At 43.3% G+C, this 27,677-nt stretch overlaps 1 protein-coding gene across 11 annotated transcripts in view; it reads left to right on the top strand.

The window, feature by feature from the left end:
* Positions 1 to 5,635: 5,635 nt before the first annotated feature.
* The window catches only part of KCNC2 (potassium voltage-gated channel subfamily C member 2), a 139,393-nt gene continuing 117,351 nt past the window's right edge, over positions 5,636 to 27,677 (top strand). For 6 of the 11 annotated variants that reach the window (XR_012156746.1, XR_012156745.1, XM_073327750.1 and 3 more), the window contains exons 1-2: positions 5,636 to 6,229; positions 7,221 to 7,902. Coding sequence is in view for 9 of the 11 variants with exons in the window: in XM_073327750.1 (XP_073183851.1) it covers positions 7,240 to 7,902 (663 nt within the window). In the remaining 2 variants the exon portion in view is untranslated. The remainder of the gene's footprint in view (positions 6,230 to 7,220; positions 7,903 to 27,677) is intronic. The other 5 variants (XM_073327749.1, XM_073327748.1, XM_073327747.1 and 2 more) reach the window with 3 other exon arrangements.

Consider the following 27,677-nt stretch of genomic DNA (forward strand, 5'->3'; position numbering starts at 1 on the left):
GAAGGTGAGTCAAATGATCAGTCTACATTAGGAGTTATGGAAGCCTGGCACACAAGTGCTGACTCTGTGTTGGAGACACTAATTAGCTGATTTCCAAGTCCCTCAGGGTATCTCAGTTGTATTTGATTAGATCTAAGGCATATTTTTTTTATAATTCCTGCTGTGGAAATATGTGGAGCTCATGCCAAGAACTGAGTCCATACATTTATAGAACAGCACTCTTGACCTGGCCTCAAGATTGGATACTTAATTCAGGAAACCAGTACTGCATTCATTGTTTAATTAGTCTTCACCTCCTTAGGGTTGTGATTGCATGTCAGTGCCCCAGAAGTGGCACTCTGTACTGACATTACTTGAAGGAGAAAGAAATTACGGACCTTTAACTGGAGTTCAAGTAGATTGTCAGGACAGATCAAAGCTTCATTGCCACTTTTCAGAATCGGTATGGGATACTAAAAAGTGCCCAGTACTGAGGAAGCCTGGGGCTATGCCACCTTGAAATGCTTATATATAATATTCCATAGCTCTAGACAAAGTCTGCATCCCACAGATGTAGATCTTTACCGATGAAACTACTTGAAAAGTTGCAGTTACAGGTGAGTAAACTTTCTTTCCCCCATCTTGGATTACTAATGCCCCTAGCATGGGTAATGTATGCAGGGGGCTACAAGGGGGTTCTATAGAGGCGCACAGCCATTCAGAGCATCGGTTCAATTCAATGCTGTATTTGAAGCATTAGTTAGCATAAATTAGGGTTTTTTTAGGGGGGAGGGGGTCAAAAGGTATAACAGGGTGATCTGTCCCCTTTAAAGGCTAGTTTGTTCCAAGGAATAGCCTCTTTAAGAACAGGCATTCTGGGACTGGTAGTTATGGTAAGGATCACCAGACCAAGCTGGCAATGGGAGACAGGTGACTGAATTATATGACTACCTGTTGGGGTTTATACAGGAGTGCTCTTAGCTTGGTCAAAGAGAACCTGGAGAGAGACCTGGAGGGATGCTCCTCTGTGGTTGAAACTGGATGGTGGGCTGGGAAGCCTGCCAGGATTCAAGCACAGTTCTAAGGAGGGGTGTGGAGACTGTCTAGTAAGAGCAGAAGGAGCTTGATCCCAGGAACATAGGCTAGGAAAGAGTTTAGGGAGATATTTTCAGTAACGCCCAAGATCTGGAGTGGGACTGAGCTCTCCCTGCTCAAAGGGAACTGGTGACCCAAGAGAGCTGAAGCCCTAAATCAAGGGTAATTGGTAACCCCAAAGAAAGGAATGGCTTGAGCCTGAAATGGCCAAAGGATGTATGTATTTATTTTGTGAAGGCTTAATAAATCAGTCCCCAAGAGGGGTAATAATTTAAATTTTCTTGGTGACTTGACTGGAGAACCAAGAGGGAAAATGGGACAGGGTTTGCTCTGGGCCTGCATCCTGAAACAGAGAGCTAGAATTTGACTGGTAGAGTTCTGGAAAAATACGAGTGTGCAGCTCAAGAATCAAAGTTCAATAATCAGGGATTTTGTGCAAGTAAGTGCTGCATTTCAGAGTTTATGCAAAGCAAAACTGTACACACCATACTGCTGAAGCTATGTCATTTCTCACTCCCAACCTCCCAGCACATCTTTTTCTTCTGAAAAGATGAGAATTTAAATACATAAACCTGCATTAATTTTACATAACACTATTAATTTTTAAAAAGTCAGGAAATGGAAAACGTAAGGTTTAACAACCCATGTAGTGGAGTATTTTGGATGATTGGTTAGGTTAGTGTGAGTAGCAGGATGAGGACTGAGGGTTTCTGTATTCATTCTTCTGTGTCACATTACTTCTAACAACATTCTACCTTTGCTTCTTGAATTTCCCTTCTGAAAAAGTGTGTATTAATCTTTCTGGTCAAAATTTAATGTGAAAAGAGTTTCTGCATAATTCACTGACAGAAATTTTACAATGAATTAAAAATTTAAATGGGGTGGGGGGAGAATCAGATTACATGAATTGTAGAGCAATTTGCACATTTTGCATTTGTCTTATTTTTAAAGTCCAAAAATATCCACATTTTTTATTTAATCATCAGAATTCCCTATTGTTTTCCCCCCTAACTTTGCACAATTAAATCACTTTATGACTCCTAGCAGTGCAATTTTATACCTATTTGCTTAATTTTATTCTTCCTCTACTTAAAGTACATCAGTCACTCTCAGGAATGATTTTGGCCCTAAAGTTTAACTCAAAATACCTTCTGATACAATGTTAATTGTTGTGAATCTCAGTCTACAATAATAACAATATTGATTTATTGATTCATTGGTCTAATGAATTCTGCAAAATCTGTAAAAGATCAAAAGCTGTAATTGTATATAGTTTACATATATTTTCACAGAAATGATCATGAGACTTATGGAGAGGAAGAAACATTTCAAAACTTGATTGAAACTCAATGATTAAACTCGTATTTAAAATAATTAGTGGTATCCATTTCACCCTAGTTTAAATTGATTTAAGATTACATTTTTGACTACATCATGCTATTTTCAACTATTACTGTATTTTCTGTCATTCTTCCTGTTTTGCTATAGCATCTGTGAAATTGGGCAAATGCTGCTTTGCATTAGAAAATTTAGTAAAAATAAGGGTTTGTGCCTCCATGTGAAACCTTTTCTTCTTTCCATAGATCATAATTTCAGATAAGGATACTTTTTTTCTTTTCTCCTGTTTGCCCTTTCTTGTATTGATTCAGAGTTAGTAGTTCTACTGAGTCTGCATCATGATACCTAAGTTTGCAATAGGAATCCTTTTCTGTTAAGTGGAACTCTCATTTGGCTTCTGATTTCCAGCAAGCAATCTCCTCAAGTACAGTTCTATGACTTTGTCAGCTTTCTGTTTGATAATACACTATCTGCTTTCCTTTCAAAATATCTGTCCTAAGGGGAGGTTTTTTGTACTTTGCTGAGATTCATTCAGTTCCTGCAAGCTATCCTGAATTTCCAAATCTTCAACTACAGAAAAACCTTTCCAATGAATATTTAAAATGAATCCATGTTGCTGTTGGTATGAGTGGAAATATTTTTCTATTTTGACTATATTTTTGTTAAGTGTAGGGAGCCAGGGTGGCTTCCCTCTGAACCAGAGGGTAAAGAGCCACCCTCTCAGTCTGAGTGGGCAGGGCCAGATCAAGCTTACTCCAATCCCCGGAAGGGGAGGGGTGGAACAGGAAGTACAAAGGGTCGGGCCCTTATCCCAGTCAGGGCAGCACCAGGGAGGGAGACAGACACAGACTGCTGGCTGTTCCCTTCAGACCCTGCTGCCAAGCCAGGGGAGGCCCTGGACCAGGAGAAACCTGACCTGAAAGAAGGACTGGGACTACCAGGAGTGCCAGCCGCCAAGGAGCCAGACAGTAACCTGGGCCAGCGTGAGCCTGATGCAGAGTGGGAGCTGGAGCTGCCAGCAGCTGAGTACCCTGATGAGCTGGAGGGACCAGAGGGACCCGCTTGAGAGACCGGGTAGGAAGTAGCCCAGTGGCAGATCTGCACAGTGTGGTGGGTCTATTTGGTCAGTGTGGTGCAGATGGCTCCCCACTGACCCAGTGGTGGGACCCTCTCCTCCCGCCACTGTCAGGGCCCTGGGCTGGAACGCAATGGAGTTGTGTGGGCTTGTATTCCCCTACCCCAGCCAACCCGCCTCGGGTAGCAGAATCCCGACAGTGCTACAGATTCTGGCCGGTGCTCCCCCTGCCTGAGGGATGCGCCACTGACTCTGGCCGGCGCACCTCCCTCCCCTAATTCCTTAGTGACAGAAAGGTGTGACCCAGGCCTGCCAGTGAGGCAGTAGCTCCCCACCACCCCCCAGCAGTTCAGTAGACCAATTGAAACCTGTCACATTAAGAATCACTTTGGTCCCAAACTTGAAGCTGTTGTATGCCTACTCCTTAAACCCTCCCACTTCCATGGGAATTTTAAGGGTACAAAAATGCAGGATTAGGCCTCTTTCATATTCTACAGAAGAAAGTAAAATGTGATCATTTGGGGGGAAGATAAAAATAGTGTTGCCAGTCAGGAAGAAGCTGATGGTAGAATATTGCTATATTTATTCCATTATTTTGTTAAAGTGTTCCCTTCTGGGCTTTGAAATCAAATCTCTGTTATGATTTTATTCTGTATTTTGTTGTGAAATCTATCACTTGCTAAAAGTACAAGGAATGATACCAAAAGAAATTAATTTTATTATATTTAGTAACTAGTGCACTGTGGAATTGTTTTTTAGACTTGACTAAAGCTTTACATTATAATGCAGACTGATCTTTTCCCACTCTGAAATATTTTCTATTTTTCCCAAGCAATAAAACCAGTTTGTTTTTGTTTTGTTTGTTTTTTTTTAATAGGGTAATATGTCTATCTGGCAGCAAAGCCAATGGGAATGGACTGTAGGATTAGAAATCACCAAAGTTTAGTTTGTGGGATACTGTCTCTGGTTTCTATTGGAGAGATGGTTGCCTCATGAATAGACCCTGCATATGAGATTGCACACATCCTAGTTGATTAGTAGAAGCCCTGTGACTCCATGCCTGGCTCCGGCCTTGGTGCCCTAGCAGTTGGTCCCAGCTCAGTTTCCCACCATGAGGGAGGGGGGCCGGGAGCTGCAGAAATGTATTACACCTGCAAGCTGCATCCAGCAGATTAATGCAGTCTTTCCCATCTCTATTTACCATTTCAAACAAAAAAGGCTTTTTGCACTGCACTTGAGATCATGTCTGTATATTCTAGCACATGCAGGTCTGTTTTCATATGCTGTGTTCAAGAAGTCATGCCTCTTGAAAGGTCTAAAATGTAAATCTCCACCCAAAAAAGAGCAAGTATAAAACATATTGGGCTAAATTCTGTTTTCGGTTGCAACAACTAGTTTCCAGTAGCGTCACATCAGATTTACAACTAGGTGCAGAATACAGATTTTGCCTTTCAGGAATTGCAGTCAAGTAGTTGTATCTGCTGTTGGCAAGGATGTGTGGGGTCTCAGCTACTGCTACTCCAGTAGAGCTTTCATGGGGTACCCAGGTGACGACCCCCAGGCCTCTGCTGAGGTGGAAGGGAAACCCTCTATGGAGGAGGCCTCACGGGCGCCTTCTCTCACAATCCTCTGCTGCGGGCTGAAGTATCTCTGCCCCTTGACCATCCCCCAGCATGCTTGAAAACAAGGGTGTGATCACTTTGCTGGGATGATTTGTGGGGCCTCTCCCTAGGCTCCCTGCTCCAAATCCTCCCTTCACCAGCCGCATGAAAACAAGGTGCGGCTCTCCTTTCCCGGCTGCCCGAAGAGATGCAGCCGCCGCCGTGTGCGCCTGAAGGGAAGCGGAGACAGCGGGCTCCGACAGCCGCACGTGTAGGCTTGGGCTGATCTGTGAGGGCTTCCAGTGACGCGGACTGATCCAGCCCTGCTGCAGCCACTGCGCACCATGTGCCTGCTTCCTGCCGCCCCTGGAGCCAGGCTGCTGGCGCTCGGTGCCCGAGAGCCAGGGGCCCTTGGCACAGGCCAGTGGTGCCCGCTGGGTACCGCGGCTCCGCGAACTCCTCTCCGCTGTCACCTGTAGCTTGGTGCCGCTTCCCCTGCAGATAAACAACCGCTGCCAGCCCCGCTTCCTCCCTGTTGCTGTCCTTAAGGGAACGATTAAGTGTCACAGGAGCGGGGGCGGTGTTGCCTTTTTCGGCGAAAGGCGGCATTGGTCGTTGCTGCCGCCTCCCCCCAGCCCCGCACCCGCCGAGAGGGCGGTGCGCGATGGAGTTTGCTGGAGAGTGGTGCTGAAGGGACAGCTCCCACGCCACCCTCCTTAGGGGCGGGGCTGCGCTTGATAGACAAACCTGAGTTGCATTTTCACCTTCAAATGAGAGAGTCTCCCCAAGCAGCCGCTCGGATTACAGCAGCCAGCACCCAGTCCCTTAGGTGCTCTGACCAGCCATCCATGGTTTTGCTTTCTCTCTGTGATGGTTACTCTTCATTCCGATGTTGAAAGGTTGCATGTATCGTGCAAAATGAGGGAAGCGAGAGCTACTAACCGGCGGTCGGGGCTGCTTTTATTCCTTTCGCAGTTCAGCACCAAGGGTGGTGGAATAGCCACCTGAACATGGGGAGAACAACAACAAGTAGTTCTCGCCTGACAGATACACACACAGGTCGGCGGAGGATCCGCCAACAGCGGCGAAGAAAACAGCGTCTGGTATATGAAGAGGAGCCGCTCTCTCTCTTCTCATTAAGGTATTTGAGAAGCCGGGGGTAGGGGGGAACCCGTGGGAAAAATCCACGCCAGCCTGGCTGTGATGCCGTCTGGTCTTCCTAAATATGAATGTATAGGTAAAATCCGTGCGGAGGTCAGTGATTTGAGAAAGTAGCAGCCAGAGCTACACGCTAACAGCTCCTATGAGGGTGTGTCTGCTGCCTGAGCTGTTTCGAGGTTTGGTTTTGCCTCCTAGAGACCAAACCTTCCTCTTCTAAGCACCTAATACCATAAAAGATGGACAAATAGCAAATAATTTAACTGCTTGCTTTTATTCAGAGAGCTTGATCCAAGAAGCCCAGAAACAGAGAGGAAAAAGGGGTGGGGAAGGTGACTGGTCCGTATCAAGGAGAAGCAGGGTTGTTCGGGTTCTCTCTATATATTGGGGGAAGGAAGAGGTGCAGGGGAAGACTCCAGATCACTGAAGGGGGGGGGGGCATCTGAAAGCAGGGGAGGCAAAGACTGGTTTGTAGAAGGGGGTGTGGGAGCGACAGTGCTTTGAATTCGTCAAGGATACAGCGAAAGGACTACGAGGTTTGCTTCAGGGTCGTTTGCAAACCAACTTTCCAGCTGCTGGTGCGAAGAGAAGCTCTGACAGCTACTATTGTAGGAAAGCGAGGAGGGGATAGTGGGAGGTGGAGACCCTGGGATGCCAGCGGAAGGCAGGTCCTATTGGAGGGAGATTTTGGAAGCTAGAAAAGGCAGTTCTGGAGATCTGGCTCATAGTGGTGGAGGGAAAGGTGGCAAGTTGGGGAAGAGAGGAAGGGTCGATCTAGGTGGCGGGCGCAGGAGATGGGAGGAGGGTGAAGAGCAGGGAAGATGCGGGCTGCAGTGGGGCATTTTCGTGTAAGGGGGTAGGAGGTAGAAAGTGATTTCAAGAGAATCAGGCTCCCTAGCCCCCCTCCCATTTCCCATCTTTCCTCCAGTCCCTACTGGTCTCACGCTGACGGGTCTGTCTGTCTGTCCCCCCAGTCATGTCTGACCCAGAGAGATGGGAAAGCTCGAGGATAACGAGAGGGTGATCCTCAACGTGGGGGGCACCCGGCACGAGACCTACCGGAGCACGCTGAAGACCCTGCCGGGGACCCGGCTGGCCCTGCTCGCCTGCGAGTTCCAGAGCGAGTCCTCGGGCGGGGAAGAGCCGCCGCCGCCCACTGCCCCGCCACCGCCTCCCCTCACCCTGCCCCCGCGGGTGCCGGGCGGCGGCCGGGAGGCCAGCAGCGGCGGCAGCCCCCGGAACAGCGGCGGCCCCAGCGAGTTCTTCTTCGACCGGCACCCGGGGGTCTTCGCCTACGTGCTCAACTACTACCGCACGGGCAAGCTGCACTGCCCGGCCGACGTGTGCGGGCCGCTCTTCGAGGAGGAGCTCGCCTTCTGGGGCATCGACGAGACCGACGTGGAGCCCTGCTGCTGGATGACCTACCGCCAGCACCGCGACGCCGAGGAGGCGCTCGACATCTTCGAGACCCCCGACCTCATCAGCGGGGAGCCGCCGCTCGACGGCGACGACGACGACCTGGCCGCCAAGAGGCTGGGCATCGAGGACGTGGGGGCGGCGGCCGGGCCCCCCGACGGCGGGGGCGGGCGCTGGAGACGGCTGCAGCCCCGGGTGTGGGCGCTCTTCGAGGACCCCTACTCCTCCCGGGCCGCCAGGGTGAGAGAGCGACCCCGGCGCCGAGTCCCGGGGCCTGCCCCAGCCCCCCAGCCCGGGGCGCGCGTGTGTGTGTGGGGCGGGGCGGGGCGTGCCCCTGCCCCTGAGCCCTTGGGGGCGTGACCCTGCCCCAGCCCCTGAGCCGTGGGGCGGCGTGGGGGAGTGACCCTGCCTCAGCTCCTTCCCCTGTGGGGGTGACTTGACTTACCCCCCTCCCCTTGTGTGTGTTGGGGAGGGTTGTCAATTTTGCTGGGATGGATTCCTGGAGATTTCATCACATGATATAATCTTGAATTCAAGATTAATCTTTAATTCCTGGACACTCCGGGCCAATCCTGGAGGGTTGGCAACCCAAGTGGGGGAATGATCCTGACTCAGCCCTTGGTCCCCCTGCCTCAGCCCTTGGTCCCCCAGGGTGTTTGTGTATGTGGAGGAGGGGTGACCCTTGCTCAGCTTCTGGCTTCCCTGTGTGTGTGTGTGTGGGGGGAACCCCAGTTCAGGCCCTGGTCCCCTGGGGTGGGGTGTGAGTGTGTGGAACCTAACTCAGGGCCTGGTCCTCTGAGACGAAGGGGGGCACCCTGCCTCAGTCACTGGACCCCGGAGGGGTTTTGTGCAAGGGGGTACCACTGACTCCTGGTGTGTGTGTGTTGGGGTGTATGTAACCCTAAATCTGTCCCTGGTCCCCTGGAGAGATTGATGTGGGGATGAGTTGACCAAAGGCTGTCTATAGATACTCACAAGAGTAGCAGGATCTGGACCCTGCTAGGGAGTGACTCTGACTCATTCTCCTCCACCTTGCTCAGGCTTTGATTTTTGGGGTGACACTGTGTTAATAGGGAAGTGAGGGTGACTTGCTCCCTGTGATTTGTGAGGGTGTCCTTTGTTCTCTCCTTGCTTTGGTGTCTGGATCTGAGGGTGATCATAGTTTAACATGTGTGTGACAGAGGGGGATCCTGATTCACTCTAGTCTTTGGATTAGTCCTTGATTTCTGAGGGTGACCCTTATTTATTCTGTGATCCAGGACACAATTCTGAGGCAGTAAGTGATTTTACTAAGTTATCTTGATTTAGACTGGAGGTTAGGATTTTGCCACAGATTATTTTCTGTTTTTAAGTGAGACCCTGATTTTAGTCTCATATTTTTGTTTCTTATTCAATCACCATGCGGATTCACTGTCTGACCTGTGGCTTTGAGCCTAATTAAGCCTCTGGAGTTCCTTCTGGTAAGGAAATCAGGTGCAGTTTTTGAAGAAAAAGAAATGGAGGCTTTTCCAGGTTTAAACTTTTTAACCCCCCCTTCCACAACAACCTCCCCCAAACAATTTCTTCCTTTTGAGTTTGTTATAAATACAAGTGGTTTTGTTTTATGCAAGTGGAATAAGTGTTTTGCAAAACACTTATCAGGATTTCTTCTGAAGAGTTCAAACTTGGGCCTCATTCTGCAAATACTTACAACTATGTTTAACTTAACTGTGGGAGTAGTCCCATTGACTTCAATAGGATTACTCATCTTTGTAAAATTAAGCATGTAGTTAAGTATGTTGCTGAATCATATTTTAGGGCCTGATCCAGCTCCCATTAATGAAGTTAATGGGTTAATGCCTACTGACTCAAATGCGGGTAGGATTGGGTCTTTAGTGAGAGGAGAAACTAGCCACGCAGGAGGTGCATTTCTCCCAGCTGCTCTGAGGCTCCCCAGTCACTCCTGTTCTTCGCTGATTGGTAGCATTCTCCAAGGAATCAAAGCTTGTGTAGCAGTTCACTTTTCCTGTGCCACTGGCTTCAGATAATACTGAAATAAAATATAATAGAGGATTAATGATAATGGAATAAATTCCTATGGTTGCTTACTAATGGGACATACCCACACACATTATAACATTTCAGCAATATTATTTTAAAAGTAGAATGTGTTCTAGATGTCAGACTAATACCCGTCTTCATCAAAATGCCATTGGAAAACATCTTCAGAATATTCATTACCTACATTTTCCTTTTAACTATGTATTGAATCTGTAGTGGGGTTGTTTGTTTTTTTTGGAGACTTTCCAACATTCTTTGCCAGAGAGCTGACAAATATGGAGTAAAGGTTAAATGGAAGACGCCAAGAGAAACGTGGAAAGGCAAATGCTGGCTATAATTGAGCCATAGTACAAAGGTTCCTTCACATATTTTTGATTCGCTTGCATTCCTCAATCCTATCTTTCAATGCTATGGACCAGAACACTTTATCATTAGTTGTTTGGTTGATATTAGTGGATTTGTTGAGTCTTAAAAATGAACTGTGCATTTATATTGTAACATAACATTGTAATCTGCTCATATTAATGTTATAGGAGAGACTGCATTTACTTCTCTGTAGATTTAAAAACTAGTTTTGAATTTGATTTCTGACTGGCTGCTTAATACTGAAGTGAATAAGCCCATAGCTAGAGCTATAACTACATTCAAGGCTGCAACTGTTTATGGTAACCTTTCTGCTAAGAAGGTCACTTTGTGAATTGCTAGTGGCTTTCAGAGAAGAAAATAATTTTGTGTCTAAGTGCTAGTGAACACCTAATGAACACTTTCACTTAACCATCCCGCTGCCACTTTGGGCAACTCAGGCACTGGTACACCTCGGCCCTGTATATTCTCTGCCTGTGGTTCGTAATAGCCTAGTCTCCTGTGGGCTGTAATATTTTGATCTCATTTCTGTTGTGGGGTTTAGTATGTGGGTGCTGAGTGGCATTGATGGCCTGTGACATACAGGAGGTCAGACAAGATGATCTATTGGTTCCTTCTGGTCTTAAATTATGATTCTCTAGGTCAAGATTGAAAACAAAACAACAACAAAACCCACAACACTCGTGGCAGTGAGTCTCAGAGCCTGGGTGAATTAAGGCTATTGTTCACAGGGCTAATGCTATGGGCTAAAAATAGTAATGTAGAGGTTCCCACTTGGGCTGGAGCCTGGGCTTTGAAACTCAGTGAGGGGAGAAGGTATCAGAGTCCAAGCAGGATCATCTGCCCTGCTATTTTTAGCCCCCATAATGTGAGTCCGATGAGCCTGAGTCAGTTGATCTGGGCTCAGAGACTGACTGACTGCGTTGGGTTTTTTTTTTTTTTTGGCAACGTAGACATAGTGTAAGACTCTAAGTGATGGCAACCTTATTGTGGAACTGAAATGCTATTGCCAATTTAGATGCTGTCTTTCCAGAAACAAAGATAGCTTTCTGTCGCTTCTGATAAATGCAATAATAGTTTGTGTAAACTCAAATAAATGATGTGTAAAATCTATAAACATTTTGGGTGCAATCTTGGCTCCACAGTTGCAAAACTCCCATTGACTTCAGTGGGGCCAGGATTTCATACCTTGCATTGTAGTCTATTTTATTGACTCATGAACCATTTATCTCAGATTATAGAGACACTTAGTGTTAAATGTTCATAATCGCTAGTATTTTTAGGATTATTGTCCTATTTAATTTGAGTGATTTCAATTTTCTGAAATATGACAAAGAAGAAAACTGGCATTTTCTTTATTTTGATTAACAGGATAGCACTTAATATTTATGATTTGTGATTTCTAAACTGTGATCTCTAAAAATAGAAATTTATAGAAATTCGAATATAAGTTGTCATGGTAACCTGTTGTGGTGTGTGTGTGAGAGAGAGATTCTAGCAAGACCATCAAATGATGTTATGTAAATAGTGGAAATAACTAGTTTGATGATGAAAGATGCATTTGTCTCTATTTATGATTCTAAAAATCTTCAACTTTAATCATATTCAGATGGTAACTGAGATTTATTACCTATTTTTTCAATATTCTGTTAAATGACTTAAGAATGAGAAACTATTGATATATTAGCTGATGTTCCTTAAGAACTCACATGTCCAAAATGGTGGTGGTGGTGGGGTTTTGATTTTGTTTTGGTTTTTTAAAGAGATCCAGATATGTTGCAAGGTAGAGAATGATCAGTATCATTCCTGCCACTCTACAGATATAAAATGTGATAAACACATGATATCTTTTAAATGGGTTACATAAAATAACTTATTTCAAAATTTCCATATCTGTGCAACTTTTCCTACTGTGGTTCTCTTTTCGAACATTTTTCTTTCACTCCAGACATAAGTAATAGAGAAATCATTCACAAAACAGCACTTTGCAAAATACTGTCATGTACATATAAGAAGACATTATGCTAAGACACTAGCATAGAAAGGACTAGTCATTTAACACATCTGTGCCTTGGTTTCCCCATCTGTGAGATAGGTATTATCCCTATCAAGTGTATTATGAGGCCTAATTTAATTCATATTTGTAAATTACTTTACACTAATTCACATTTGTAAATAGGAGGCAATTGCTATATAAGTGTAAAGTATCAATTGCAGTCAAGAAGAGCAAATTGCAAAGATAAATCTGAAAAATTTATAAGGAAATATTTGAGTCAAAATTAAATGCTGGGTTTGAAGGAGTTCAAACAGAACCAGCCTTTGGGACCCAGGAAGCTTTTAGTTATCAGACACTCCCAGCTCCAACAGGGACTTACAAATGCCAGGGTTAGTTTCAGATTTCATGTTTAAAACCAAGTAAATTTTCAAGTCCATTTTCTTTTGAAATATAATCTTGAATATGTGGTGCTATGTAAACAGATCATTAGGGTTTTTTACTTATTTTTCAGAAACATCCTGGGTTATTCAGTCCCCACTATGGGTTTTCAGAGCTGGCCTTAGGGTCTATAAAAACTGTGGCCACATACCCCTCATTTTTTGAGAAGACCATAAGTTCATTCACAGTTGTGGGGACAGTAGCTGCAAAATGGGGTAGTTGAATAATGCCACAATCAGCATGGCCTGTTTCACTAAATATGGTACTATATGTAAGGCCCTTTACATTCTAATCCTAACCTTCTGTAGCTGTAGTCAAGTCAGATAACCCTTAGTTTCCTTATCTCTAAAATAGAGAAAATAATATTTGCCTGCTTCGCAGTGGGGAGGGTTATGACAGCTAATTAGGTAACATTTATGAAGTGCTAATAGGCACTGGTATGCAAAAACTTCTGAGGGTCCTTGCAACCTGTAGGTCCATCTGGACAACTACCCCTTGCAGAACTTTAGAAAAAAAAATTGGTATCTCTGCCAGCACTCTTGCTGAAGTGGGATGGGAGTTGTGAAGATCCCACACTTTAATATAAAATTAGTCAGTTAAACTTCAAAGACTTATCTCACTAATCCTCAAGCATTGTGATGTGACTGTACTGGGTAGGAATTAGTTACATTGAGCAAGATGGGAGAGGAGACGTGTACAGGGGCAGCAGGTTTGTATAATTTTTGGTGGGGCCCAGAATGGGTCTAAGTCCCGCCCCCCCACTGCCTTGTAAGCTGATATATATTTTAAAATAATGTAAAAATGGACTGGAAACAGTACAGTTTCCCTATATTGCACAATGTGTGAGGTATAAGGGGATGAGGGCTCTGGCTGGGGGTAAGGGCTTTGGGGTGGTGGTGGGGATGAGGGGTTTGGGGTGTGGGGGGATGAAGTCTCTGGCTGGGGATAAGTGGGTTTGGGGTGTGGAAAGGGCTCAGGGCTAGGGCAGAGGGTTGGGGTGCAGTGGTGAGGGCTGCAGGGTGGGGCCAGGGATGAGGGATTCATGGTGCAGGAGGGGGCTCAGGACTGGAGCAGAGGGTTGGGGTGCAGGGGGGTGAGGGCTCTGGCTGAGAGTGCAGGCTCTGGGGTGGGGCGGGGCTGGGGATGAGGAGTTTGAGGTCCAGGCAGGCTGCCCCAAGGCTGGGGCCAGAGGGGACTACACAGTCCCTCCAGCCCTCTCCCTGCTGGGAGCACACTCACCCGGCACCGTCACTGCACGTGCTCCTAGGGGCTGGGTCCCTCTCAGGTCCAGGAAGCCCCCTCACTTCCCCCCGTGGTGGGTGCCAGAGGGAGAGGAGGGCTGCCATTATGTGTGTGTGCCTCCTCCCGTCCTGCCTCCGCAAGTGGTGCTGCTCCCTTTTGTAGCTGGCAGCGGCCGGCAAGGGAGCGCAGCATGGAGCGGCAGGGCAGCCACCCGCTGCCCAGGGCACAGGCAGGAACGCTCCAGGGGAGGTGTGTGGGGGCAGCAGGCAGGGCTGGGCAATGCTCTGGGGGAGGCACGCGGGGTGACAGGCAGGGCCAGGGGAGAGACCTGGTCCCGAACATTGGTGGAGCCAGGCCTCCGTGCCCTGAATTTGCTGGAGCATGGGCACCACGGGCCCATATAACTCGCCACCCCTGGACAAGTATTGTTTTGTAGACTCACTTCAAAATGCTAAAGTCCACTGGCTATAAGGTATATGAGGTAGCCCTGTTATTAATGGCATCGCTGTAAGAGTATCTAGATTCTTTATTTGATGAATTGGTCTCACTTTTGGGAGGTGTCTAATCTATAATAAGGCAACTGAATACCCTTGGAAATTGTGCTAGTTATATCCTTAGGTTAGGCTGTTAATGACGTATGAAGCTTTTACAAATGTTGATTCTGGAAGTAAAATTGCTGGCCTAATCCGATTGAAACATGGTGAGAGGAGGAGTAAGGAAATATGACGGAGTAAAAAAGAAAATGTTCAACTCAGAATATTCACTTGGAAGGAAACAAAGGTTCAGAACTTATCTGTGTTCTTAAAAAGGCAGAAAAACCTTTCTAATCTCAAATTATTGATTTCTTCTGCAACTGAAACAAATATATTTTCAGATGTTACCTTCTGAGCTCTTATGAATCATATAGCCCTCTTCCATCTGGAAATGATTACAGAAGAATTCTACTGAAATAAAAAGGATCATACAGAAATTGAGAGGTTTTTTTTTTTGGTCATTCTAGTAAGGAAAATGCTAGTTTTGTTTTATTTAGTGGGAAAACAATACATTAGATTAAATTAGCTAGACCTAACCATTCTATTTGAAATATTTAGAGTGTAGGGACAGTTGGTGCTTTTAAAGCAACAGGAAGAATTGTACTTTATGCAGCAGTATTATAACAATTTACATCTAGCCAACAGATTACTGTACCCCCAAGGGCTGATTAAATCATGTTGTAGATGACTCTTACTAGTTATCTTCTGGAATACTATTACAACACTACGGCAATAGCTTGAGAATGTCTGTTAGAAGGCTTGGCTGACAATTGTTGCTTAATAAACTACCTAGCAACTGCTGATTTGGCCTACCCTAAATTTGGCTGGTATCTGTTTGTTTGTACCATCATATCAATAAGGTAAAATAAGAGTGATTTCTGCCTGCCTAACTTCTGCCTTCTTTCTACAGCTTTTCTGCCTGCTGCTGCTCTTGTTTCCATGGAAACAAGCCAGCTCCTGACTTCCTGTTTCCACTGCAAATATTCTCTCTCTCCAACTTATTCATCTTAGAAAAGCATTTTGCCTTGGTTCTGACATAAATGCCACACAGATGACCTGTCCTGTCCATTTCAGAAACAGAAGATTTTATATCTGCATGCATGTGGCCAAATTCAAGTCTCAGTTACTCTGGAATTATCTGAAGAAAATCCAGTGAGGTCAATGGATTTGTGAATTTACATTGGTTTAACTGAAAGCAGAAGTTAGCCCAAAATATGTGCACTCACCTACACAGCTGATGATAGTACAGTGTGAGATTTATTTTCACTTGGGTAATCTATTAGACAAAATTGTGTTCTGTTTTTTTTTTAGTTAATAAAAGGCTATCTCTTGTATTTAGACCTTGTAAATATTTAAATCACAGAATAATAGTTACTTTGAAGAAGAATAATCATTTAGATGGAATGGCTGAAGTAGATTAAGGCAGGAAGAAGACCCTCCCCAGTTTTGGTGGCTGTTGTGATAGGTCTCAATACTATGTGCTGGCACAGTGTTGCATCTTCATATGGTCAACAGGATGCAGCCAGGAAAAGAGAATGGGAACACAAGAAGAAATGTATCTGACAGGTGTTTGTACCCTTAAGCTGCCCCATAGCCAGCTGAAAAGAAGGTTGTGGGAGTATGTGGGTGTGCAGAATGAGGAACTCAGCAGAGGCACCTCCCTGGTGCTACCTTTTCCAATTTCTACCAGGATGGAAAATCTGTATTGATGCATGACACAGAAAAGTGAGAGGTCAGACAATTCTGAAATCCCTAATGCAGTTTCCTGCATTTAGAAGATCTTAAGATATTTTGCATAACATTTCTCTGTCCAGGGCTGTCTGTAAATTAACACTTTTGGGGGGTGACTTTCAAGACCCACCCACCCCTTGTACCTCTTTGTAATACTGAAACACACATGCAAAATTAAGGACCCACTCACCTCCTAATGTGTTATATAATTTATGGACAGCCCCAGATTCCCTTCCTTGCCCACTAAAGAGAGGAGAGGGAGCACCTGTGTGTGACCTCCTCTTCCTGCAACGTTTTCCCAGTTACATTTTTACACCAGGAAAGGGGGTGGGGAGGAGGAGTGAGAGGTCTTTTAATAATAGATCTTTATATATTCAAAGCACTGTACAGGCATTTTAGAGAAGAGGGTTACACTAGTTCTTCCTAGCTATCAAGCACTATTGCTGCTCTATCATTGGTGAAGTCAGTTGGGAGCCCCAGAGACACCAGGTCTTGCTGTTGCTCACACTTCACATTTCTTACCTCATGGAGTGGAGAAGAGGGAAAGCCCTGGGGCCAGGTCATCTTGAGGGAGGAGAGGGAATGCTCGCTCTCTCTCTGTTTAATAGATGATGGGGAGATGTGTTCCCTTGTCCTCCTCTGTATTTAACACCTCTTCATAGCACGTGTCTGGCAAGGAGATTTATATATGTGCTTTTATAGCCAATGCAGAAACTTGTTTGTTTTTCTTTCTGGCAATTTACTTTTCATTGGTAATGATGTTAGAAATACACATGTATTTAGGTTATAACTTTTCATCTAATATAGAATTACAGTATACAACTCTGGTGTTGGGGATTTATATAGCAGCATAACTCCCCCACAAAATAGTGATCAAACAGGTACAAAAAAACAATGTTAAGTGGTTCTGTTAAGTGATTTTTATCCTAATAGCTTACAGCTCAACATACCGTCCTTATTTGTACACAACACCTGTTGTCTTCAATGAGAGTTTGACCTGAGTAAGGACTGTAGCACTAAGTCCTTTCATATAGCAGATACAATTTTGAGTGATGAAAAAATAAAGCTGTGAAATATGTACAAATATGTTAATATTAATAAACTTAGTATCATGAATGTCAACAAAATAAAACAGAAATTTAAGTACAAAAGTGACTTGGGCTATTTACTTCATTACCATGAAATATGCCATAGAAGGTTGTGATAACTACAGGCTAATTCTGTTGGAAATACCTATACAAAAAGGATAACATGAAGTCACTTTTGTTTCTTACGACCAATTTGTTTAATTTAAATGTATTGCTAGTACTTGGTAACTAAAAACAATTTTAAAAGCAATACAGTACTTCACTTTGTTTCCTTCAGTTAAACTTCTGTAACAATGAAAATGTCACCTCTTACACAAAACCAAAGTTTCTGCTATTTGCATCTTGTTTTGGAGAACCCTTGACCAAAAAGATGACATTATAAGTGATAAGCAAATTATCCAGCTATATACCATTACTGCATGTTGTTTTTCTTTCTGCCTTTTAAGATGTCGGAATGCTCTGGGATGTTTCTATGCATTTGGTTTTCATGCTGGCAGTTTAATTCAGCGTCTGTTCTTATCACAGCCTTCTACAGTCAGTAGGGATTCCAGTTCAATCATACATACACTCTACTTTGCTTCTGAGAATTAACACTGGGATGTTTCTTATTTTCTAATTCTTTTTTATGAAACCTTATTCCCTGACAGAGGTAAGTTTTTCTTTCGGGGGGGGGGGGGTATATGCACATATCACATATATAAATGTGTGAAGGGGTCAGTTTACCACTGGCACCTCCTTGTGGCCCAGTGTGGCAGCTCTCTCTCCACTGAAGCCTCTCAGGGTGTATCAGGATCTGTCCCTCCTTTCCCTCAGGGAGGGGCCTTCAGGGAATGGTTGTCTGGGAAACTCCTGCCTTCAGTCAGCCCTCTTGTCAGATTCTCTTCCCTGGTCTGCCCACAAGGGAGCTGTTCTGCTCCATTTCTAAACTCCTCCTCCAGCCTGTGCACGCCTTGTAGGTGTTGCAGGGGAGTCTTGTCTGAGCCCAGAGCAGCTTCTTAACCTCTTGTTGTCCAGTGTGGGGTTTGTATACCCCAACACGTGTGAGTATATATGTATATGGCAAAATTGTATTTTTTTTTTAATTTAATGAGATCATGAGATTTGTTGCCTAATTTATAAGAGGTGATCTAAACAACCAGTGGTCAGACAGTAAGTTTAAGCTCATTTGGAATTTTTTCTACATTCAGTTTAATAGAGCTGAGACTGTTGTCATTTTAGAGCATGGCATCATTAGTACAGATTCTTCAGTACTGCTAGATGGATTGTACATAGTAGCATCTTGGCAGAGGGTTAGACTAGATGACCCTTGCGGTCTCTTCTAACCATATGGTTCTAGCTCACTGATATGCTACTGGAAAAGTTCTGTAGTCAGATGAGTAGTCTTTCTTAGTATGGTGATGAATACTGTGTACTGAATAATAACATGGTAATATTTGTTCTTAATATTGTGTACCTTACATATTTCACAATATAATTTTGCTTTAAATGAATGTAGTTTCTAAAGGGTATATTTGTGTAATTAGAGTAGTCTACAGCATATTATTTGGTGTGTCTGCTTGTTGAACAAGCTGTGGAGTGTGTCCCTTACACTTTGTGCTGCTGGTTCAGAACAGCACGACTATAATGAGGTATAGCATACTGACTGTATAAGAAATAACCTTTTCTTTTGCTATTTAGTTCATATCCTAAGGAAATAATTGTACTACAGAAACAACTGCTATCAAACTGGAATGATTGCGCTGAACAATAGTACAAGGATACGCTAAGCCTGTGAACTGGAATAAGGTGTGGGATTTAAAAAAAAACAGTAATGAGATACTGGGACTCAATGTACTGCTAAGAAAATTGTCCGTCAGAGAATTACCTTTGGGAATGTCTGACGTGGAAGTTAAGCATAGTGGGAAAAAAAAGAGGGTGAGAGAAACTCTAATCAGACATGTGTTGTTACAATAAAAGAGGCATTGACAGGGCTCCTAATAGTTCTGTAACAGAGTCTTTCTTCATCTATGGCCATCATTGCTCTGATACAGAATTTGGAGACTGGAGAAAGCATCAGGGTGATAGGTGATCTAAAATAGATGGAAGAACAATTTCCTCTAACCACACTTTGATTAGGCTGTTTAATTTCTCATAATATAAATGTCTACAAAATATATTAATCTCTTATAGGCTGTCTGGTGTAAGTTTAAGTGAAATCAAGTATGTAATAACTAGTATTTAATATGACATCTGTTAATCACAAATTTCGCCTTTAAGGAGTGATGAAAATTCTTAAGGAATATATAAAGTGCATTGTTAAGTAAACAGGCATATTAGTATGAATTAGCTTAAACTTTGATTGCTGCACAATTTAGGATAGAAGTAATTTTGAGCTTCTAGAGATTGCTAATAAAAGCTCGTGAGAAGATTTCACCATTAGACATTCTGAAGTAACATAAAAACACAATTATTTTTTTCAGGGTAGTCTTATATTTTTTGCAGAGAGACTGTGAAAGAGATTTAGAGAGAGAGGTGCTGATACACTGGGACCCTGGGAGAAAGATTTGGCAAAGACCCAGGACAGAGCAAGATAGGAAGTGGTGCAGGGAGGCAGCAAGAAGTCTGTGCAGTGAGGCCAGGGCTGCTGATTCAGGGTCCCTGGACCAGAACCCAGAGGAGAGGGAGGGTCTGGGTTCCCCTACCGGTCCACTGAGGGAGGTGAACTGGAAACTCCTTTGCAAGGGGTAACGACTATTGGAATTGGTTTAGGGATTAGTGAGTCTGGAGTTGGATTGAAGGCCAAATCTGAAGTTGATAGACTATTATTTGGTGGACTGTTGGTTTACCCTTGAAGGGGCGGGGCTACATGTGACCCAGCTGGAGGGTCAAGTCACAAGATGCAGCAGACCACAGGCAGAGCAGCTGTCAGCAGGGGATGTAAAAAGAAGAGTCTGCTACACCACAACCAGCCACAAGGGGGTGCACCAGCTAGTGAGTCAGGCTCCAACAGGACAGGCAAGGGTTTCTGTTTGATCTCCCATGCACATTTGAGAGGTGGAGTTTCCCTGTGCTTTAAGTTCAAGGGAAAAAGTCGCCTTTTGATTTTCCATCCAAATTTCATGGCATGATAGATTTCAAAGGGAATTGGGGGTTCAATCCTGAGCACCCTGGCTCTGATCCAGAAAAACACTTATGCATGTGAGTAGTTCCTTTGACTTCAATAGGGCTTCTCTTGTGCTTGAAGTTAAACATATGCTTAAGTGCTTTGGTGGATCTGAGTCTGAATGTTCAGCTCCTTGAAAGAGCAAGTCCTGTAATTCCAACTAATTTTTTTCTTTTTTTTTTTAAGTGGGAAGCTCAGTCCTCTCCTTAGTGTTATGATAATCCTTCCCTACGTTTCACGTTGGACTTTTCAACTGAAGAGTGTGTGTATATAACAGATGGACTTCAAAAGCTCTCAGCGGTGAAATCCTGACTTCAGTGGGGCCCGTATTTCATCCCTGGTGTTTAGATGCATATTCTACTAGGCACAAGCAAATGCTTAGGTTAAGTAGCTGACATTTCTGAGTGTATACATTTCAGACATCTCTCGCCCTAGATCAGTGAATTGATGGAGATCAGGCTTTGGGGAAACGCTGTATATGTTGTAGATTTGTACTGGCCTTTTGACAGCAGGAAAAAAGGTTCTTTCATATCAGCTTCTAAGGTGGCCACACATCTGTCCTGCTTGCAGAAGAAGCAGTGCTGTTTAGCATTCATTTCAGGAAAAAGCAAATGAAGCTAAGGTTGCACTGACCAACGAACATTCAACAAAGTAGGTTTGATGCATTGCAGCTACAGGACCTCTTTGAGAAGTCATTGCATATCTATGTTGATGCCTATATGATGGAACAAATGCGGGGTAGAATGAGAAAAAATGATAAATGAGAAAATTAAGCCTCAGATAGAAAATGGACAAGTCTGTGACTTTATGGCTCTAGAATGAAGAGAAAACTATTTTGGTTTGTCAAAATAAAGCTAAATCTAAAACCATTAAAATAATGTCAAGAGAAATCTTATACTGTATTGTATGAGCCTTTATCTGTTGACATTCATAGCTTTAGGGAAGATGATGCATGCACTTTTTCAAATTTTGCAGGCTCATCCATATGGGGCTATAGCTTTTATCATGCTCAACCTCACTTCCCTGACTTCTAAGTGAGAAGGCGGGTCTTTATAAAAGTACCCCTTTCTCTGTTGAATGAACTCATTGGATTTTGGAAGCAGCTAATCCAGCCTATATTCTGCAGATAACAAGCTGCAGATCTCCGCAACATGGTCTGAGTTCCAATGTCTCATTGAACATTGTAAGTGTTGCTTACAAATTGCCTCCACTGAGGCACAAAAGCCCAACCATTCTTCCTGAATCACCCCTCCCCTGCATTTCAGCATCTGGCCCAGCCGCTGAGCTGTTAAGGCCAACGGACTATATTTAATTTTTAACAATTCTGAATCACTGGTATAAAGCAAATCATTTTGTTACTGTTCAATAAGCAATAGCTATTATAAATGTCTGTGTATTGTTAATGCTACCTTTTAATTTATTAGCACTGCATTAGCAGCTTTTCTTTGTAAAGCTAATAGCACACACCAGTTATTGATAAGAAAAGCCAGTAAAATTTCAATGGCTTTGTAAACTCAAACAATTTAAAACTCGCAGGCATTCATTAGAAGAAATGTTTCCATTAGTCTCTAGAGAATGTGTGGATTTAGTCAACTTTAGCTTTGAATTTTATGAGAATTGTTCATCACTACACTAGAATCCTGACAAATTCATATGAGAGAGAATGCTGCTCTTTGAAGTAACTTCTGCTTTCCCTAAAATATGAAGGGCTAACTTTTAAGAACAGTGTGAGAGAGTATTTATCGCCTGCTTTGTGTAGATACTGATTGTACACGAACTGTATTTTGAATTAGCAATTATTGCAGGTCAACAAATATTGAAGGTTTTCTTCACATTTACTAATAATTATATTCTAAAACACAAGATAATTGTGGTAGTTTCCTCATCATCCCATGCCAAAAACCTCCAAAGCAAAACCCCACCCCCTGGGTGACAGTGAATATCTTGGCTATAGTGACAGGTTTCAGAGTAGCAGCCGTGTTAGTCTGTATTCGCAAAAAGAAAAGGAGTACTTGTGGCACCTTAGAGACTATCCAATTTATTTGAGCATAAGCTTTTGTGAGCTAGAGCTCACTTCATCGGATACATTCAGTGGAAATGAGTGGCTATAGTGGATGGTGAAATAAAATGAATCAGAGAAATTTTTCACTGTAATTCTCTTACTGTATAGCCAAGTATGTTGTTAACATGACAAGTGTGTACACCATACGAAAAGGTATGAAATGTGACAGGGTGAAACTCTGAGCCTCATTCAATTCCTAGCTGCAGTTGTGTATTTATACCTTTTTCTTAATCTGTAGATTAAGATGTTAAAGCAGGTTTCCTCTTTATCATTCTTACTTCTGGTGGTCTGTGCTATAAGCCATTAACACAAGAGGCTGTGTCCAGGACCTTAGGACTACTTGTCAGCAGAATCGACTTGTGCTTGTGTGTCTTGAGTCAAAACCCAAACATTATTTTAAGATAGAGCTTTTGTGGTTCATGTGAACACTTTGCTCTATCACTTTAATACCAGGATATTTTTCACCCAGCTGGATTAAAGTAATTTTTGTTAGACAACACTTGCTAATAAATGCAGCATTTCTTTCTTCCATGTATTGTATCTTAATAAAAATTGAAAGGAAAAATTATATGCAATTTTAAGCCCCGATTGAGGAAAGCATATCTCTTAAGGAAAGTGCTTAAGTTCATGCTTAAGTCCCATTGAAGTAAATGGTACTTGGGCACGTGTTTAAACCTAAGCAAGTACTTAAGTGCTGTCCTGAATAGGAATGGACTCAGGCATGTGCTGAAGAGCTTTCCTGAATCAGGATTCAAATAAAAGCCCTACAAAGCTCTTAAAACTCATTTTGTGTTCATATCCGCATCCCCAATACAAGAGCTGGGTAAGTGAGATTTGTCCAGCATCATTTGTGGCTGAAGAAAGGAACTCTTTCCATCATCCACAGGTCTTTGATGTGTCAGTGGAGCTGCTTCACCATGCTAGTTTAGCCTCAGAGCTATAATTGTGTAGTAGTCCCGCTGATCTGCTTTTCATATGGCCTGTAGTTTTGACAGTGGACACCCTCCCATCTGCAAACCTCCTCCATGTTACTAGGAAGCACTTGTCTGTGGCACCCAGAGTGAGCTGAGAACCCCATGTGGCTTCTCAGTCTCCCCAACTCCTGAATACTGGAACCACAGCAGCTCTGCTGTATTAAAGCCTTTCATTGCTTACAAAGGTGAAGCAGGATTTTATCCTTGGTATAATGAAAAATGCCATTAATTTAGTATAAATTTGAGAATTATTTGGTCATTTACTATCTTAATTTGAGTTTTCAGAAAATTTGACCCTGTGACATGCACCCTCGGGGAGCCCAGCAGAGAATATAATCAATTGCTGCCATACTTTCTGCTAGCTCAACAATCAGAAAAAAGAATCCTGATTTTTTTTTTTAAAAGTACAGTATACAAAGACCAGGGCTACCATTTTCTGGCTGGGATGCCTTTACCTGGGCTCTTAAATAAGTGACGCTGAGCAACTTAAATTCCTGTTAAGTTCAATGGGAGCCACAGGTGGTCAGTACATTGATTAAAGTGCCTAACTAGGCATCTTCAAGGCATATGCAGACCCTTATGTACATGGGGAGTCTCACTGACTTCAGTGGGGTCTATACAGAACAGGAGGTTGTAAATTGCAGGATCAGGACCAACATTAGAAAACTTGGGTCAAGATTTACTTTCTGATGAACCAGTATTAAATCAGGATAGGAACAATTTACCTGTTTGATAATACACTCCCACAGTTATCACTGCTGAAGTCACAACTGATGTCACTTCTGGGAGTATATTCTTATTAAACTATTCCACTAGTGCTTTTTGGTATCCACCCTTATGGAAAAGCCCTATAAAATTTAATAGTGAACAATATCCTTTCTATAGGTTTATTTCAAACCGTCCTATACATTTTAATAGAGAATTATACCCCTGCTTAGAATTCTATAGTGTGGTTTGAAATAAACCTATAGAAAGGTTATATTTCTCTGTAGTTTATTAAGAGTAATTTCTCTAGAACCCTATGAAACCCTATATCTTATTTATTTTCATTTATAATAGATACTGAAAAAGCACCTGTCCCAGGGATGCAGCTCCCACTGTTGTAACTGGTGATACACAGCAAGCACGTTCACTGGATGAAGTTCCAGCATAGAGGCCTGGCTCATAAAGTTGTTTTCTAATAAAATGAAAACTCATTGTACATACTTAAGGTGTCATAACATGCCATATCCAGGCTGCAAAACAAAGAAAGGAACAGCTCAAACCTGGCATATGCACATTTGTCTTTTGTTGTGGGAATACAGAACAGAGAAAACCACAAACACCTGAAAACCAACATTTAAACAGTACACAAAAAGGGAGAATGCAGGCATTACTTTTTGTAGTGATTTTACCACCTATCGGCAGGGGAAGGTATCTGGAAGCTGTGTTGGATGGAACAATGTCACTTTTCAGAAAGCTGGAGAGTCTGAAATGATATGTCTGTGTGAAGTTACAGGATATTTTTAAAATACACTTTCCTAGGGTAGAAATTTTGTCAGATTAATTTTTTTAGGGGAAAAAAATGAAAACATCTATTCTATTGTTAACATTTAATTCACGGTGATTTCCCCCTTCCTCCTCCTCCTCCTCTCATGATAGGCTTGTCTGGTCAAGATAGGAAATGAGATTGGAACAGGGTGCTTGCCAGAGAGGAAGAATGGTTCAGAGGTAGGTTTAGTGTGGGAGTCCAGAGAACAAGTTTAATTCCTTGCTCTGCCACAAAATTCATAATGCCTCAGTTCCTTATCCATAAAATGGGGAAACTGTAATAGTACTTCCCTAGATTGCTGGGGTGTTGTGAGGATAAAAAAATTTAAAAATGATACCCACAGTAATGAAGGGTATATAAGTACCTGAGATAAGGGAGCATGTGGGTTCAGTAGCTGACTCTAGGTCAGGGCATTTGTCAAATGAGGTACAGCATAGAGTTTCTGCCTCTGGGGGAAGGATCATGCATTCTCATGGGAGGCTGGGGGTAATATATTCATCTGTGCCTTAAGGTTTAAGAATATAAGCATGAGATGCACAGAAACTGCAACAAAAGAACATTATTATTGTTGCAAACTCAAACACTCAAAAGGTAGGAAATGATCTACCCTGGCTCCTCATTCCAGTCCCATTCTCCTTACCTTCAGATGCATCTGAAGAAGTGTGTTTTTTACCCATGAAAGCTTATGCCCAAATAAATCTGTTAGTCTTTAAGGTGCCACCGGACTCCTCATTGTTTTTGTGAATACAGACTAACATGGCTACCACTCTGATACTTGTCTCCTTACCTAGCCTCTCCCAGTCGCCACTCCTCAGATTTCTAGTCCTAGTCTCTTTTCTCAGAAAGTCCTAGTTTTACATTTCCCCATTCCCTGTCCCACTCTTCTCCTGCCCTCCTTTTCATTCCGTCTCCTTTCCAAACCATTCCTAGTTCTCCCTACCCCACAGTTCCTTGTTCCTAGTCTCTTGCCAAGCCAGTTCCGGGCCCCCTCCTCCCAGCTCCTCATCTGAGCTATTTCTCTGTCCTCCAGTCACTTCTTCCCCACCCCCATCCAAATTTCTCATCCCCAGACTCTCAGTCCACATTTCCCTCCTTGGGTTCCTCATCCAGTCTGTCCCCCGCACCCCTCCAATTAAACTAGTATATTTGTCCAGCCAATTCCAGTTCTCTCACCACATCCTGGTTCCTTGTCAGATCTATCTGCCCTTCCTCCTCCGCATCCCATTCTCCCATTGCCAATCACAATATCCTTGTCCAGCCAGCCCCAGTTTTTCCCCCAGATCCTCATCCACTCTCAATCCTGCCCCACTGGTTCCATTTCTCATCCCCTGAATTTTTCTTTAGTGGGTCCCAATTCCCTTGCTCAGCCAGTCCCAGTTTTCCTCTGATTCCCCCCACCAGGCTCCAGTCCCAGTCTTCCCTCTAGGCTCCTTGACCCAAACTACTCCCCTCGCCCTACCCCTTCCACAGGTCCAACTGCATTTGGATCAGGCAGCTTCCTCTTCCATGCGCCCTGGTCTCAGTGTGTGTCTGTGGGAGAGACATTGAGAGCATAGTAGAGACAGCCTTCCCACTTTCCATTTAAACATAGGACCAGACATAGCCCACAGTAGCCCAGAGCTGCAGTTGCAGGAAAAGTCCTGCCGAGTCCTGGGAATCTTCAGGGAATCTAGCTGGGAAAGCTGTAGCAAGTCTCTACTGAGCATGTAAAAACTGGAGTTTTTCAAAGGCTTATAGCTTGGCCAAAGTTAGGAGGATTTTCATGTGGACTGCAAAAGAAAAACTCTGATACAGAGGCCACCCCCTGCCAAATTTTAAGTCTCTGCTCCAAAGCACAGACGGCATGAGAGCTGTTCTAAGAAAAGATCACCAGAATTTCTTAACATAGGCAAGAAATTGTATTTTACTTTAGTCTCTTTCTTGGAAATGTATGAATCGTTGCAGCTGAAATTTTCCAGAAAATCTCTCACTGAGGCAGACACCCAACATGGACAATTTCAGGCCAAATGGTTCAAATTTGGCAAAGTTACAAGCAACTGAAAATTGGGTCTTATAATGTTAAAGTTGCCCAACACTTCCCAATAGGCAGTGCTACCAGCTCCACCTATAATTGATTAAGAAGATCTATATTTTCAAAAATCTCTTGTTATTGTTAGTTTGTCTTTCTGAAATCACTTTTCAGCTACAGATTCATTCTGACACTCGGTCACAGGTCACATGTGGGAATGCCATCCTTGTAATCATCTTGGAGCTTGAAGGTTATATTGGTTGTTATGACTTGTAATCTTTAAGTCATGATTTGAAGTCTTCAGTAACTCAGCCAGCGGTCAGGGGTCTATTACAGGAGTGGGTGGGTGAGGTTCTGTGGCCTGCAATGTACAGCAGATCAGACGAGATGATCATGATGGTCCCTTCTGGCCTGAAAAGTCTATGAGTCTATGAGACTTGGTACTTATACACATGCTGTTTGACTTCTCAGCTAGCCTCGAAGCTGTGATGCAGCTAATTTGAAAAAGGCACAGAGCTAGCAAGGGCTGTCCCAGGTGAAAAAAAAATAATGGTAGCAGCTGACTCTATACATCAGGAGAGTTCTGATCAATTACTGAAGGTCAGGTTGGTGACCTGACTGTGTACAGTTGTGTGCTACTTTGTAATATGTCTGTTAACGATTTTATTAGAGTATTAGAAAATTGATTTTGATTAGCTAGGTGAGAGCAGCAACTGATCTAAAATTGGGTAAGAAGCTTTTTCAAGGAGTAGGTGTCACCTACACTGCAGTTCTCAAATAATAAATATTTCACATAACAGGAAAGTAACACTCTGTGAATTGCTTAGGGGTGCAAGACTGATGCAAGCCCAGTTAAAATGCTGTTTC

This window comes from Lepidochelys kempii, chromosome 1 (assembly GCF_965140265.1).
Source record: "Lepidochelys kempii isolate rLepKem1 chromosome 1, rLepKem1.hap2, whole genome shotgun sequence".
NCBI classification, from domain to species: domain Eukaryota; kingdom Metazoa; phylum Chordata; order Testudines; family Cheloniidae; genus Lepidochelys; species Lepidochelys kempii.